The 17,299-nt window shown below is 36.3% G+C and overlaps 1 protein-coding gene across 2 annotated transcripts in view; it reads left to right on the top strand.

Moving 5' to 3' along the window:
* Positions 1–17,299, top strand: part of ARHGAP29 (Rho GTPase activating protein 29) — an 83,687-nt gene that overhangs the window by 21,411 nt on the left and 44,977 nt on the right. For both annotated transcript variants that reach the window (XM_011940012.1, XM_011940011.1), the window contains exons 3-11: positions 1,477–1,573; positions 1,921–1,993; positions 5,144–5,192; positions 5,599–5,736; positions 6,783–6,847; positions 7,816–7,926; positions 8,027–8,107; positions 8,332–8,520; positions 9,230–9,367. In XM_011940012.1, the coding sequence (XP_011795402.1) occupies positions 1,477–1,573; positions 1,921–1,993; positions 5,144–5,192; positions 5,599–5,736; positions 6,783–6,847; positions 7,816–7,926; positions 8,027–8,107; positions 8,332–8,520; positions 9,230–9,367 (941 nt within the window). The remainder of the gene's footprint in view (positions 1–1,476; positions 1,574–1,920; positions 1,994–5,143; positions 5,193–5,598; positions 5,737–6,782; positions 6,848–7,815; positions 7,927–8,026; positions 8,108–8,331; positions 8,521–9,229; positions 9,368–17,299) is intronic.

Below are 17,299 nucleotides of genomic sequence, written 5' to 3'. Positions count from 1 at the left end.
CTGCAAGTGATCCTCCTGCCGTGGCCTCCCAAAGCCCTGGGATTATAGGCATGAGCCACTGTACCTAGCCTATTTCTTATGTTTTATTTGAGTGTCTTTTAGTTGTTTCAGGTAGAAGTATAATCTGTTTCTCTCTCTTGGTCAGAGTAGAAGTCAGAATATTTTTTAAATGCCCATTATTTAAGAACCATATTCGCAATGGTAACTTTTTCTTTTTGTTTGTATCAGTGATATTTCGAAGAATCTGATGAAGGTTATGGATCTTAGCCTCCCGCCTGCCAATTTACAGAGGCTTATTATGCTTATAAAATTTTAGTTGCAATTTCATGGGATTTATAGGCTTGAAGTTTAATTCACTCCTACCTAGGAATTCTTGCTTTCCAACTCTCGTTGCATATTAGAATTACACGAGAGAGCTTGCAACAAAATACATTCTTCACCACATACCTATGAAATCTGAATCTTTCATTAGTGGGACCCAGACTTTGTTTTTATTAACAAAACTCCCCAGGGAATTCTAATGTGCAGCCAAGATTAAAAATGACTCTGTTTTAAAGCAGAGGATGACTACTTCTTCAAAAGGTTTCTCTACCTTCCTTTTATTGGCAAGAATACTAGGGAGGAGCTATGTAGTGGACCAGTTACTCTTTATACCCAGTCAAAGTAGCACCAGTTACTTTAAAAAAATTGCCAATTCCACCTTCAGACTTTGTCTTGGTAAACTGTCTTTACGCTTTTAACAAGAGTGCATACAGAAGTTAAAATAAGAAATCTTTTTCAGTTGTGTTTCATAATTTGCTTTAACAAAATGCAAAATATTAGGATATCACTATTGCAAACAGAAGGCAGCTGTATGTCAATTAACATGGACCTCAGAGCCCAAGAGCTTGTTATAAGAAATAAGGCTGTAAGTAAATAGGAATTTTAATTTTCCAAATCACTGGGTTTTTTTTTTCAATGTGGTATGCTTTGTTACAAGTTTTATGTTGTATCAAATATATGTATGTGTATATATATATATATATGACTTTATTGGTAATTCATTCTAAAAAATGTACCTCATATTGCCTTCAGTGAGCTACAATGTGTTTGGCTAATTTTAAAATGCCAGAAAGCAGTAAGGAAGAGAAAATAGCACAGAACACTCTTAATAATTGAGAGGTGTGGTATAACATGGACTCTGTGACTCCAGCACTGATTGATTTCACATGGAGTCAGTTTTTAGATGTGTCAAATTATGTAATCCATGGAGTAGTCAGTTTGGAATGCTAACTGCTTTTATGCAAGCTGATTCTTTTATATGAATTTCATAATGAAGAATTTGAACATCATGTCCATTTTGTATGTTAGGCTTTTCAATTTCTGAATCTTCTCATGCTTCTTGAACTCATGATGAAGTTTTAAAGGATTAAATGATTCTGTATAAATCTAGTTTAAAGCATGTTTTTCCTTATTGTAACCAACTTTTCCTTACAGCTGTGAACTTCACAGAAGTTAATGAAGAAAACAAAAACGATCTCTTCCAGGAAGTGTTTTCTTCTATTGAAACTTTGGCATTTACCTTTGGAAATATGTAAGTAGAGGACTGTCATTTAAAGCAGCTGGGCCTAGGTGTCTTAGTGAGAGTGTGTTGCATTATCCAGTAAGATACATGGGAAATGAAGTATTAAATGGTATTAAATATCACAACTTTGGAAAAACTACCTTCTGTATGGCCTTATTACTACATTTGAAGGTATTTTTATAGCTATTTAGAAGCAACATCCATTTGCAAGTGACTGGTTTATGTGAACAGATTCCTAGGGGTTTATTTCTAAGGTTCTTATTTTTAAAAAATTATTTTAGATAACATGTTGAATGTAAACTGTGTCACAAAGAAGTGTAATGACTTGTCTTTCTTTTTTTAACCTCCTTGGATAGCCTTACAAACTTCCTTATGGGAGATGTAGGCAATGATTCATTATTGCGACTGCCTGTTTCTCGAGAAACTAAGGTAAGCTAAGTTTGTGTGAAAGCAAAGTCTTTAATGTTTTTAACCTCATATTTCAACTATTGCCTAATCTTAGGCCGGGGGTGGTGGCTCATACCTATAATCCCAGCGCTTTGGGAGGCTGAGGTGGGCAGATCACCTGAGGTCAGAAGTTTGAGACCAGCCTGGCCAACATGGTGAAACCCCACCTTTACTAATAATACAAAAAATAGCCAGCTGTGGTAGAGGGCACCTGTAATCCCAGTTACTCGGGAGGCTGAGGCAGGAGAATTGCTTGAACCCAGGAGGCAGAGGTTGCAGTGAGCTGAGATCACACCACTGCAGTCCAGCCTAGGTGACAGAGTGAGACTCTGTCTCCAAAAAAAAAAGAAAAATTGCTATGAAATAACAGAATATGAGGAATGTATGGATAATGTTTCTTTAAAGGTTTATGGTAGTAATATTTTTAATTGACTAAACTTTTTTGCTGAATGCAAGCAAAATATGTAAAAAAAACTGCATCAGGGACCTGTGTGGATCATTTTCTGTTAAGGAAGATCAAATCCAAAAAGAATTTCAACAGATATTTGGGACCAGGTATAGTGACTCATGCCTATAGTCCCAGCACATTAAGAGGCCAAGGAGGGAGGATCATTTGAAGCTAGGAGTTCAAGACCATCCTGGTTAACATGATTGAGACCCTGTTCCTACAAAAAAATTAGCCAGGTGTGGTGGCACACACTTATAGTCTCAGCACTTTAAGAGGTCATGGTGGGAGGATCACTTGAGGCCAGGCGTTCAGGACCAGCCTGGTTAACATGATCGAGGCCCTGTCCCTACAAAAAATTAGCCAGATGTGGTGGCACAAGTCTGTAGTCCCAGCTACTTGAAAGGGAAGCTGTGGGGGGTTTCACTTGAACCCAGGAGTTGAAGGCTGCAGTGAGCTATGATTGTGTCATTGCTCTTTAGCCAGTGAGACTCTGTCTCTAAAAAAACACAAAGAAACAAAAACAAAAAAAAAATCCCAAATATATGGAAATTTGCTAAGGACTTATATTATTATAAAAACTTCATGTCCTTCCTAAAATTATATAAAATAAAAATGACTATTTAAGGCATTGGTTGTATGTATTACAATATTGCCAGAAATTATGACTGATTCTGAAGCCATCCATTGACAAATGAAGGCGAATGGTGAAAAGTTTTAAGATGTTTAAATATTTTGCTATTATTCATGATTATTCCTAAAGTTTATCTTTTCAAACTATTGCTACTACCTCAGAAGATAACACATTTTATCTGTGTGGCAAGACACTGAACAATTTAAATTTTAGGTGTGAATCATATTTCCTGTTTCTGTACCTTTATTGTGCATACATATGATACTAATTATCAACAGGAAAAAATACTTTTTTCTTTTTTTTTCTTTTGTACTTTTTTTTGAAGGTTTTAATTTGTTTTAGAGATTGGAATAAAAAAGCTATGATGATATATAATCCTAATAATAAAATTACTTTGATCAACAGTTTTGAAAAATATCCTTTAAAAATAATAGCTGCAGCCTGGGTGTGGTGGCTGATACCTGTAATCTCAGTACTTTGGGAGGGTGAAGTGGGTGAATCACCTGAGGCCAGGAGTTTGAGACCAGCCTGGCCAACATGGCGAAACCCAGTCTCTACTAAAAATCCAAATATTTGGCTGGGCGTGTTGCTTGGCACCTGTAGTCCCAGCTACTTGGGAGGCTGAGGCACGAGAATCTCTTGAACCCGGAAGGCAGAAGTTGCAGTGAGCCAAGATCGCGGGCGCTGCACTCCAGCCTGGGTGACAGAGTGAGACTCTGTCTCAAAAAAAATAAATAAATAAATAAATAATAGTTGCAGGCTCTCTCTCTATATATATTTACCTCATTTGAATATATATATATTGCAATTATATATATATATAATATTAAATATATATATACTTTTTGAGAATGAGTGAGAACTCTTTCACCTGGGCTGGAGTGCAGTGGTGCGATCTCGGCTCACTGCAACCTCCACCTTCTGGATTCAAGCAATTCTTGTGCCACAACCGCCCAAGTAGCTAGGACCACAGACATGCGCTACCACACCTCGCTGATTTTTGTATTTTAGTAGAGGTGGGTTTCTCTATGTTGGCCAGGCTGGCCTTGAGCTCCTGACCTCAGGTGACCCATCCGCCTCAGTCTCCCAAAGTGCTGGGATTACAGGTATGAGCCACCACACCTGGCCTGTTGCAATATATTTAATAGTGGTTCCTATGTACCATGCCCTGCGTTAGGCCTACATCATCTTAATTCTTAAAACAGTCTTTTGAAAGTAGTGTTCTTATCCCTCTTTTATATAGAAGACCAAACAAAGTTAGGTGAATTTAAAATATGTAGTCCAGTGTCATACAGGTAATAATGGAGCTCGACTGAGACCCAGGTCTCCTTGATCATTTTTGCATTGAATCCCTGTATACCCTGTACTGCCCAACTTAAATCGATTAAATTTGTTTAAGATCTCAAAGTTTTGGTAAATGATGTTTTCCAGCACAATGCAATAAAGTAGCACCAGCCACATGTAGTTCTTTAAATTTAATTATAATAGTTAAATAAAATTTAAAATTCACTTCCTAGTCATGCTAGCCACTTATTAAATGTTCAAGTAGCTACCTGGAGCTATTAGCTACTATATTGGACAGTACAGATATAAAACATTTCCATCATCATAGAAAGTTTTGTGCTAAACTATCTAATAGGCTTTCAGAGACATGCTTATCATATAGTAAAATGATAAAAGATGACTGGAAGAGACAGATCTGTGTCTTCTGTTTAGATAACAGTCTGTCTGCATTGCTTCTCTAACTTCTTGATTAATATTTTTATTATCTGCAAAATTTAAAGTTTTGAATGGATTCGTTAATGTTAACTAATGCTGTTAGTAACAGTAAGGTTGTTCATTCTTGGATCTTGGGAACTGCTGTTGTAAAAAGCTGTGAAATTCTTATGAAGTGTTCTGGCGCTTGAACAGACTTCTCAGGCCCTTTAAGTTTTAAATACTTGAAATTCTTTAGCAGGAATTATGTCAGAGTAACAAATTGGGGCAAAAAATTTCTGAAGCAAAGATTTGTGTTCCTCTCTAATTTTAAATTTATCTTTTTCCATGTTGTAAGTTGTTTGAAAATGTTTCTGTGGAATCAGTGGACTCATCCAGTGAAAAAGGTAATGCTTCTTGTAGTTACTTTCTATAAATGTCCTGGATTAATCTCTTCTTGCTTAGTAACCTAGTGTATTCATTTTTAATGCAAAATGATATATGAAGTTTTACATATAAAGCTTAAGGGAAATAGCCTGCTAAGATAGATAATATGAGATATAGACTGATCAAGAATTGTGTAAAGCTTTTAACTTGATGAGTAATAGAAATATATTTTAAGATAAAAATACATTACAGTTTGAAACCATTTTAAGTTTAAACTCTGGCCTTTTAAATTATAAATTTGTCACTTGTATTTTTTTAAAAAAACAGTTTTTATTGACTAACATCTTAGGATCTGAGTGCTTCTTTGTTTAGAGTTATGATGTGATCACATTTAACATATACTTACCTTGATATTTTTGTTTTCAGGAAATTTTTCCCCTTTAGAACTAGACAACGTGCTGTTAAAGAACACTGACTCTATAGAGTTGGCTTTGTCATATGCTAAAACTTGGTCAAAATATACTAAGAACATAGTTTCATGGGTTGAAAAAAAGCTTAACTTGGGTGAGTTGCCTTTTAAAGCATCTGATTTAGAGTATAATAATTAAATTGTTTCTAACTCATTTTTTACAGATTGTGAGTAATAGAATTCCAAATTAGTACCTGTTTCATTGTAGTGAATAAAACCATTATCCAGAAAAGACTCTTCTTACACTAGATGTAATTATTGAATATTTACTGTGGACCAACTACTAGACCTAGAGACACAAAGACAAATAGAATACTGTCTCTGCCTTCAAATAAGTCATACTCTAGTTGGTAAAAAGAAATGCAGTCAGATAATATGGTCAGGAGATAATAGCAACAATAGATGTATGAGTAGAAGGCAATGGAAGCAGAGAAGAAACATTTTAATAGCTAATATTTCCCCAGTGTTTTACAGTTGTCAAAATGTTTTCATAGTCATTATCTTATTTACTTCATACAAAAACCCTGAGAAGTAGGCAAGACACGAATCGTTTTTCCTATTTTACAGCTGAGAGAGACAAGACAGGAGATTTCCTAAGGTCATAGAGCAGATTTGCTTAAAGTCATAGAGCATAACTGCAAGAATATAGAATCTATCCAAAGCCTATGCTCTTTCTACTATATTATTTGCTTATAATAGAGAATGCTCATCAGAATCACCTGAATAGTCTTATAGAGGGTCAGTACACAAGCCTAGGTCCTATCCTTCGAAGAGGTGAAATGCAGGCAAATATATTATGAAAAAGTTTGCCAGTTGATTCTGATGAGCACTCACAATTACGAAATGCTACGCTAAGAATTGTACATGGTAACTTAACGCCTGTAATCCCGGCTATTCCTGAGGCTGAGGCTGGAAGATCACTAGAGCCTGGGAGTTCGAGACCAGCCTGGGCAACATAGTGAAACCATGTCTCTTTGAAAAAAAAACAAAAAAAAGAAGAAGAAGAAGAAAGTATTGCTGTGTTATATCTTGATACTAGTGTTTGTGATAACTTCTTAATTGTGGAATTACAAGTAATTTTAGAATATGGGAGGAAAAATAAATTGATTTTACCTTCTGATACCCTCTTTGAACTTTTCAGAATTAGAGTCCACTAGAAATATGGTCAAGTTGGCAGAGGCAACTAGAACCAACATTGGAATTCAGGTAAGTGTTCTGTGAACTTCTAGGGTTCTATAATAAGAAACTACTCATGAACTCCCAATAATTTGCAAAATCAGAATATTTCAGTTAATATAGGAAAGCACTTAAATGCTGATCATTTTATTGACAAAATTATTTTAAGTTTAGATGGATGTCCATTATGAAAAAATCTAGGAAATATACTTTTTTTTTCATCTTAATACAGGGTCTCACTCTGTAACCCAGGCTGGAGTGCAGTGGCATGATCTCGGCTCATTGCAACCTCTGTCCCCCTAGGCTCAAGTGATCCTCCCACCTCCTGATTATGTGGAACTATAGGTGCCCACCATGCCTGGCTAATTTTTGCATGTTTTTATAGAGATGGGGTTTCACCATGTTGCCTAGGCTGATATCAAACTCCTGAGCTCAAGTAGTCTGTCCCCTTGGCCTCCCAGAGTGTTGGGATTACAGCGTGAGTTACTATTCCTGGCCATAAATTTAGTTTTATACAAATACTGATTGTCTTGATAGCTACTACTTTTACTAACCAGTTTTATAATTAATTAATTTTCTTCTATATTTTTCTCATAGTCATGTTTATGACTAGTTATTTTTCTGGGGGCAAAAGTCTAAACTTAGTTTCCCTTTTTTTGTGTGTGTGAGACGGAGTCTCGCTCTGTCGCCCGGGCTGGAGTGCAGTGGCCAGATCTCAGCTCACTGCAAGCTCCGCCTCCTGGGTTTACACCATTCTCCTGCCTCAGCCTCCGGAGTAGCTGGGACTACAGGCGCCCGCCACCTCGCCCGGCTAGTTTTTTGTATTTTTTAGTAGAGATGGGGTTTCACCGTGTTAGCCAGGATGGTCTCGATCTCCTGACCTCGTGATCCGCCCGTCTCGGCCTCCCAAAGAGTTTCCCTTTTTGAAGAGTAGTGATATGTTTGGAATTCTAGTGCCATTTCTATTGTAAAATTTACTTTTCAATTTTAAATTTTAGGAGTTCATGCCACTGCAGTCTCTGTTTACTAATGCACTTCTTAATGATATAGAGAGCAGTCATCTTTTACAACAAACAATTGCAGCTCTCCAGGCTAACAAATTTGTACAGGTAAAGATTAATTTATATGTATAATACACTTTTTCTTTAAACAATGGCGTACCTTTAGAAAATTGCTTTTTTCTTTTTCCATTTTAAATACCCTTCACAGCCTCTACTTGGGAGGAAAAATGAAATGGAAAAACAAAGGAAAGAAATAAAAGAACTTTGGAAACAGGAGCAAAATAAAACGGTTAGTATTAAAATGGAGTTTCATATACCTATTTGTGAACATTTAAAATAATCTGCAGTATATACTGACCTTCCTTGCTCTCATTTTTCTAAAATACTGTCTTAACTATCTTGCTGAATATGCTAAAGACATTTAGCGTAAAGACATTTAGCTGAATATGCTAAAGACATTTCGTTCTGTAGGATTTCTTTCATATTCTGTGTTTAATACTCTTTGCGATGTAGCTTGAAGCAGAGAATGCTCTCAAAAAGGCAAAATTATTATGCATGCAACGTCAAGATGAATATGAGAAAGCAAAGTCTTCCATGTTTCGTGCAGAAGAGGAGCATCTGTCTTCAAGTGGCGCATTAGCAAAAAATCTCAACAAGCAACTAGAAAAAAAGCGAAGGTTGGAAGAGGAGGCTCTCCAAAAAGTAATGATCTTTTTCTTTTTTTTTTTGCAAGTTGAATTAGCAGTAATCTGCCAGGAGTTTTGTGTCAAAGTTCTGTGTCTGCCAGGACTGCCTGGAAAGGCGTGTTAAAAGATGGCTAAGCCCATCCCCCAGAGTCTCTCATTCAATAAGTCAACAGAGGGGCCAAGGCAGGTTACATTTTTTAACAGACTCTCAGGTGGTGCTGATGCTGTTGGTGAGGATTTGCATTTTGAGAACCACTATGCTGAGACCTGAATTTAGGATATCAGGTCTTACAGAAGGCAGTAGTTTAATATATATTTTACTTGACAAGAAAGTTCACCTTTTAAGCAAGTGTGTGTGTATATGTATACTAATTCAGGCACCTGATAGCAGGAATAGGCAGAAGCTTTGTATTACTGATGAAATGTAATTTTACAAACAAAATTCTATAAGATTATATGGAATATAGTAAATGTAAATATAAAATGCTATTTCAAATAGAAGCAAATATTTTATAGACAAACAATATACTAATTATAAATTGTACGTGGCTGTCCATTAAAATCAAGTGCCTTTGAATCACTGACCAGAACAGATTAGCTTTAGAAGTATTATTTTGAAAACAGAATATTTCAGAATTTTCAGTTATTTTAACTTAGCTTTACTATAGTAAATATTTGTTTAAAATATAACTTCTAGTGGTTTTCTTTCTGTGATATTTGTGAAGGTAGAAGAAGCAAGTGAACTTTACAAAGTTTGTGTGACAAATGTTGAAGAAAGAAGAAATGATCTAGAAAATACCAAAAGAGAAATTTTAACACAACTCCGGACACTTGTTTTCCAGTGTGATCTTACCCTTAAAGCTGTAAGTAATTTCTTTAGTATTTTGAAGGCAAGAAGAAAAGACCGTCAGGCAAGGCATGGTGGCTCACACCTGTAATCCCAGCACTTTGGGAGGCTGAGGTGGGAGGATCACTTGAGCCCAAAAGTTTGAAGTTACAGTGAGCTATGATTATGATTACCCACTGTAGAATGGGTGATCAAGAAAGAGAGAGAGAGAGAGAAGGAAGGAAAGAAGGGAAGGAGGAAGGTAGGGAGGGAGGGAAAAGAAAGAAAGAGAAGTCTCTGTAGCTGCAGAAGGGGAAGGTATGCCTTATAAGTTACAATTCTTATGGGATTTAGATTCTGAGATTAATGAAATGTGTTGAGTTTGCAGATTGATTTTCAGTTTGTTTTTTTTTTTTTTTTTTTTGAGACGGAGTCTTGCTCTGTCGCCCAGGCTGGAGTGCAGTGGCCAGATCTCAGCTCACTGCAAGCTCCGCCTCCTGGGTTTACGCCATTCTCCTGCCTCAGCCTCCCGAGCAGCTGGGACTACAGGCGCCGCCACCTCGCCCAGCTAGTTTTTTTTTGTATTTTTTAGTAGAGATGGGGTTTTGCCGTGTTAGCCAGGATGGTCTCGATCTCCTGACCTCGTGATCCGCCTGTCTCGGCCTCCCAAAGTGCTGGGATTACAGGCTTGCGCCACCGCGCCCGGCCTCGATTTTCAGTTTTTCATAGTGATGCACAGTTTGAATTTCTTTTGATCTGCCTTTCCCCATGGTCTCTGGATTAATGATTTGTTTGGTTAAAATTGAAGTCTGAGTGTTTAAAATTGCCTCTAAGCCACCGTTTTTCTTGGCTTTGCTGACATAATTGTTTTGACCCTTGAAACTTCTGTCAGGGCTCTGAGATATATTCTTCAGAATTGGAGTAAATTAAATATTAAAATTGAACCAAATTATTTGGAGACAAAGCATTCTGCCCTGAAGTATTTTTGTTTACTCTTTAAAATGTTTTTTTTTAAATTAATTACATGCAAAACCTTTTTTTCATGTATAGCCCACAAGTTTTAACAGTTATAAATTTGTGTAAGTACCACCACAATCAGGATTCAGAACAATACTGTCACTTAAAAATGATTCCTTCATGCTACTTATTTTGTAGTCCAACTCTCTGCCCACTCATAACCCCTGGCAAGTACTGATCTGTTCTCTGCCTTATTAGTTTGGTCTTTTCCAGATTGTCATATAAATGAAATCGTATAGTATATAACCTTTTGACTGGTTTATTTTACTCAGCATAATGCCTTTAAGATTCATCAGTGTTATGTATGTATCAATAGTTTGTTTCTTTTTATTGCAGAACTCCATTGTGTGACTGTACTACAGTGTTCATCCATTCACTAGTTGGACATTTGTGGTGTTTCCAGTCTGGGGTGATTATGAGTAGAGCTACAGAATATTTTCTTATACATTCTTGTTGAACATAAGTTTTCTTGTGTCTCAAGTCGATACCAGGAGTGGGATTACTGGTTGGTGTGCTAAATGTATAGTTACCTTTACAAGAAACTGCCAAACTGTTTTCCAGAGTGGCTATAATATTTTTCATTCTAACCAGCAGTGTCTGAGAGTTCTAGTTGTTCTGTGTCCTTGACATGTATCAGTCATTGTTTTTAAATGTTAGCTGTTCCAATAGGTGTGTTATCTAATTGTGGTTTTAATTTGTGTTTCTAAAAATGATTAACAATATTGAGCATCTTTTCAAAGGCTTATTGACAATCTATATTTTAGCTATTTTAAAAATTGAGTTGTTTATTTTCTTGTTGAGCTTGCATATATTTTCTCTCATTCTGGAGCTTCTCTTTTTATTATTTTAGCAGTGTCTTTTGGGGAGCAAAAGGTTTTAGTTTTGTTGGAATCCAGCTTACCAGTTTTTTCTTTTGTGGGTCATGCTTTTGGTTATATCTAAGAGTGCTTCACCTAACCCAAGAACATAAAGGTTTATCCTATGATTTCTACTAAAACTTCTGTAGCTTTACATAAAGATATATCATCTGTTTTGGGTTAATTTTTGTGTAAGATTTAAGGCACAGGTTGAGGTTCATTTTTAGCATATGGATGTTATAATAAAATTATACCCATAGGATTTTACTTTATCAGAGTGACATAGAGAGGTCAGTGCCATTGAAAGAAAAACTTAGGACTTTCCCAAGAGAAGGGGACACATCAATCCACGCAGGGCCACAAGGGAAATACTGGATTTGGCAAGCATAAGCAGGGATGAAAGAAAGCTGAGTAGAGTTTTTGTTCCTCAGGAAAGGCAAGGTAAACTGTTCCTCAACAGTTTGGCTAGTATGAATTTCCATGGACTTTGGAGCATAGGGATGGTCTCTAGTTGTTTTGTACCTGACCCCGGGGTGATTTAGGACAGATTAAATAATTGGCTTTGTGTGTAAGAGTTAGAGAAGGAGGTGGCTGGATATATAGACTTGAGACTTGTTGCTTTGCACATGAAAGCTGTGATCCTACCTGAGCCCTTGGCTATCTCTAGGAATTAGCTAGCCCAGGGAGAGTCAATCTCTCACTGGCCAGCATGCTTTTTAAGATGTCAAAACTGCATAAAATAGAGAAAATTAAAAACATGGTAAATGCAGATGTCCACTTGTTTTGATACCATTTGTTGAAAACACTATGCCGTTTTCATTAAATTGCCTCTACATCTTGGTAAAAATCAGTTGGCCATATTTGTAGGTGTCTACTTCTATATTTTCTGTTTTGTTGCACTGAAGTACTTGCTGTCTTTTTTTTTTTTAATACTTTAAGTTCTGGGGTACATGTGCACAATGCGCAGGTTTGATACATAGGTATACATGTGCCATGTTGGTTTGCTGCACCCATCAACTCATCATTTACATTAGGTATTTCTCCTAATGCTATCCCTGCTCCAGTGCCCAATCCCCTGACAGGCCCCGGTGTGTGATGTTCCCCGCCCTGTGTCCAAGTGATCTCATTGTTCAATTCCCACCTATAATTGAGAACATGCGTTGTTTGGTTCTTGCTGTCCTTTTTGTAAAGCACCAGTGTCTTGATTATTTTTGCTTTACAGCAAGTCTTAAAATCAGGTGCATAGTGTGGGTCTTCCAGCTTTATTCTTTTATAGAATTGTTTGAGTATTTTAGGTCCTTTGACCTGCCTTAAAAATGTTAGAATCAGCTTGTCCCTATCTCCAAAAAACTCTTGCCAACATTTTGGTTGGATTTGGTATTAAGTTTTAAATCAGACTGGGGAGCATTGACTGTATATGTAGCATCTTAGCAATATAAAGTTGCCAACACATGAACATACTATGCCTCTCCAACTACTTAGGTGTTTGATTTAAAAAAAAAAAAAAATCAGCATTTTGTAGTTTTAAACATACCTTTAATAAGTTGTGTTAGATTTAATCCTGTGTATATGTGTGTTTATTGGGGGGGGCTATTGTGAATGGTCTATATGTACACGTAAGTGCGTATGTATAGATTTCCTTTATTTAAAATTTCCATTGTTAATCGATTTGGGGGCTTTTTTGTTTGTTTTTGTGTTTTGAGACAGGGTTTTACTCTGTCACTCAGGCTGGAGTGCAGTGGTGTGATCATAGCTCGCTGCATCCCCTCACCCTCCTGGGCTCAAGTAATCCTCAGCCTCCCAGGTAGCTAAGACTACACATGCATGCCACCATGCCCAGCTAATTTTTGTATTTTTTGTGGAGACTGGGTTTTGCCATGTTTGCCCAACCTGGTGTCGAATTCCTGGGCTCAAGGAATCCACCCACCTTGGCCCCCCAGAGTGCTGGAATGACAGGTGTGAGCCACCGTGCCTGGCTAATTTTTGTATTTTTTGTGGAGACTGGGTTTTGCCATGTTTGCCCAACCTGGTGTCGAATTCCTGGGCTCAAGGAGTCCACCCACCTTGGCCCCCCAGAGTGCTGGAATGACAGGTGTGAGCCACCGTGCCTGGCTGTTTGAATTGTTAATATTTAGAAATATACTTGATATTGTGTGTGTTGGTCTTGTATTTTGCAGCCTTGCTAAACTCACTTATTTGTTTTAGGAGCTTTTTGTAGATTCTTTGGGATTTTCTACATAGAAAATTATGTTACCTGCAAATAGGGACAGTTTTATATCTTCCTTTCCAATCTGTATTCCTTTTATTTCTTTTTCTTATGGTCCTAACTAAGGCTTCTAGTACACTGTTAAATAGGGGTAGTAAGAGAAGACATCCTGGCCTAATTGTCCATCTTAGGGGAAAAGCACTGTCTTTCACCATAAAATATGGTGATAGCTGTAGGTTCTTTGAAGATGCCTTCAATCTGGTTAAGAAATTTCTTTTTTCTAGTTTGCTGAGAGTTTTATCATGAATAAAGGTTAGATTTTATCAAATGTTTTTCTGCATTATTTGATACATGTAGTTTTATCTTTAGCCTGTAAATATGGTGGATTATGTTAATATTTGAGTGCGGACCTAGCTTTGCATCCCTGGAATAAGCGCCTCTTGGTCATGAGGAATTGTTTTCTTTTATATATTGCTGGATTCAATTTGCTACTTTGTTGAATATTTTTTTCGTTTTCTCTCTGTTAGAGAAAGATTGATATGTCTAAAAAAACTGTTTTTGTCTGGTTTTGAAAGTGTAAGGGTGATTCTGGCTTCATAAAATGAATTGGAAAGTGCTCCCTACTATTTTGTTTTCTGGAAAAGATTGTGTCAAATTTGTGTTATTTCTTCTTTAAAAGTTTAATAACATTCCTCTGGTGAAAGTTTCTAGGCTTGGAATTTTCTCTTTTGGAAGATTTTTTTTTACTACGTATTCAGTGTATTTTGATATAGGCCTGCCTATTCAAGTTAATTATTTCTTCTTAGGTGATTTTTGGTAGCTTGTGGCTTTCATGGAATTGGTCCTTTTTATCTAGGTTGTTGAATTTATGTGCATAATGTGTCTTGTAGTATTCTCTTACCTTTATTTATTTATTTTATTATTTATTTATTTATTTATTTATTTTTGAGGCGGAGTCTCGCTCTGTCGCCCGGACTGGAGTGCAGTGGCTGGATCTCAGCTCACTGCAAGCTCCGCCTTCCGGGTTCCCGCCATTCTCCTGCCTCAGCCTCCCAAGTAGCTGGGACCACAGGCGCCCGCCACCTCGCCCTCGCCCGGCTAGTTTTTTGGTTTTTTTAGTAGAGACGGGGTTTCACCGTGTTAGCCAGGCTGGTCTCGATCTCCTGACCTCGTGATCCGCCTGTCTCGGCCTCCCAAAGTGCTGGGATTACAGGCTTGAGCCACCGCGCCCGGCCTCTCTTAGCTTTTAATGTCTCCGTGGGCTGTAGTAATAACTTCTCTTTCATTCCCAATACTGGTAATTTGCATCTTTTTTCTCTTTCTCTCTCTTTGGTCAATCTGGCAAGAGGTTTATAAGTCTTATTATCCTTTTAAAAAAGAAATAGCATTTAGTTTCATCGATTTTTCTTTTTCTCAATTTCACTGATTCTGCATTTTATTCTTTATTTCTACTTTCTTTGGGTTTATTTTGCCTTTTTAAAAAAAGTTTCTTAAAGCAGAAGCTTATGTTGTTTATTGAGACCTTCCTGTGCTTTTCTGATACATTTAGTTCTTTAAATTTTCCTCTCCAAGCATTGCTTATGTCTATCTCACAAATTCTGAAATTTGTATTTTCATTTATATTCAGTTCAAAATATTTTCTAATTTCCCTTGAGACTTCATCTTTGATCTGTGGATAATGTAGAAGTCTGTTGTTTAATTTCCAAGTATTTGAGGATTTTCTGGATATCTTCCTGATACTGATTTTTAGTTTAATTCTATTATGGTAGGAGAAATACTTGTTATTATTACATTTCTCTTAAATCAATAAAATAAAAAAGAAAAGTAGGGAAAAATCGAAACTAAAAGCTGTTTCTTTGAAAAGATCAGTGATGAATTTTCCGTGTGCACATTTGAAAAGCATGTGTGTTCTGTTGTTGACTGGAGTGCTTTATAAGTATCAATTGGTTCCTGTAGTTTTAAGATGTAATTTATTTCTTCTGTATTCTTGATGATTTACCTTTTGCTACTTTTATCAATTACTGAGAAAGGAGTTTTGAAGTCTCCAACATATGGTGTATTTTTAGTTCTATCAGTTTTTGTTTTATGTATTTCGAAGCTCCATTGCTTACACAGTTATAATTATTATATGATCTTGGTATATTGATCCTTTTATCCTTAGAAATGTGTCTTTTTATACTGATAAATTCCCTTACTTTTTATTCTACTTTATTTAATATTGTTATGTTATTCCAGTTTTCTTTTGATTATTTTGAGTGTAGCGTATCTTTTATCATTCTTTTATCATATTTAAAGTGAGTTTCTTATATAGCATATAGAGAGCATATACTTCTGTCTTGATTTTTTTTTTTAATCTATTTTGGTACTATCTTATAAGCGAAATGTTTAGACCATTTATATTTAAGGTAAATATATGTTCAGATTTAATTTTATCATTTTATTTCTTTTTTGTTTATGCCTTATGATATTTTCCTTAATCTATTTTCCTTTTGCTGCCTTCTTTTGGATGAATTGATATTTTTCTAGACGTATATTTTAATTTGTGTACTGGGTTTTTTATTATGTATCTTCATATACGTTTTTAAAAAAATTGGTTGCACACATCTGTGTTACTAAGAAGTTATAGTAGCTCAGGTTATATTCCTAACTTCTAAGTGTTTTCTGAAGAAAACATTGTGAAGGAAAAATAGTGTGGATGCTCATAACACCTCCCCTGGCACCAGTGTCATAAATTGAATATTGCTTGCAATGGTCTTGGATTCACTGTCAATTGAATATTGGGTTGCCTGGCCCATGGGTCCAATTACCAGAATGATTTTTTTCCTCTTTGTCCTTAAAAAATGAGAAAAAAGTTTAACAAATGAACCAAAACTGAGATTTTGTTTGGTAGAACTCTCTCCCTTCACTTCTCTTGTTCTAATGACTACAGTGTCTTTTTCAAGAGAATATGGCTGTTACAAACCATCCTGGCCAGCTTCCAGTTAGGAAATTCAATTTTTATCTATTTATATAACCTGAAAAAATCTCCCTGTAATTATCATTTAGAAACTTGCATTGCCTTAATAACCACAATGGTTGCATGTAGACTTCCATTATTACTTTTTACTTTTGTCTACAGTTACTCTCAGTGGAGCTAAATGTAAAACCACATCGGTTGACCAATGAAAAACTGTGTGTGATTGTTTATGTCATATGGAGTCAACCAGTTAAGCAGCATGTATCAAAACATAATAGTTTTTGAGATCATTTAACATTGTAAATTCTAATTAGAACCCCACAATCAGTGCAACTTGCTTGAACTGAGTTGCTATGGACTGTTTATCACCCCCTGCAAAATTAGCATGTTGAGATCCTAATCCCCAGTGTGATAATGTGATGATATTTGGAGGGTGGGGCCTTTGGGAGGTGACTAGGTGGAGCCCTCATGACCCTTTCCCCTTCTATCATGTGAGGACACAGAGAGAAAAGAGCAATCTATGCACCAGGAATTGAGGCCCACACCAGACGCTGAATCTGATAGTGCCTTTGTCTTGATCTCTCAATCTCCACAACTGTGAGAAATAAATCTTTGTTATTTAAGTCACTTGGTCTATGGTACTTTTGTTGTAGCAGCCTGACGTGACTAAGAATGTACAGATGCAGTAGTCAGATGTAGTAGTACATGTATGAACTCTGTCATATGTGAAAATGGATATTGTGTCATTAAGATACAAAATAAGCATTCTGGTAAAAAACAAAAATTATCTCTTTCATGGAACAGAAATAGAAGTTCTAAGATTACTAGTTACCTGAAAAAGTAGTAATGAACTGTGAAACACTGTTGAAGAAGCTGAATATTTAATGTGGTTTCCAGAGTTATATGAAGATGCTAGATCCATTTAAAACATGT

The sequence above is a fragment of the Colobus angolensis genome, unplaced genomic scaffold (assembly GCF_000951035.1).
Source record: "Colobus angolensis palliatus isolate OR3802 unplaced genomic scaffold, Cang.pa_1.0 Scaffold186, whole genome shotgun sequence".
Classification (NCBI taxonomy): Eukaryota; Metazoa; Chordata; class Mammalia; order Primates; family Cercopithecidae; genus Colobus; species Colobus angolensis.
This window is presented reverse-complemented; position numbering and strand designations above follow the sequence as displayed.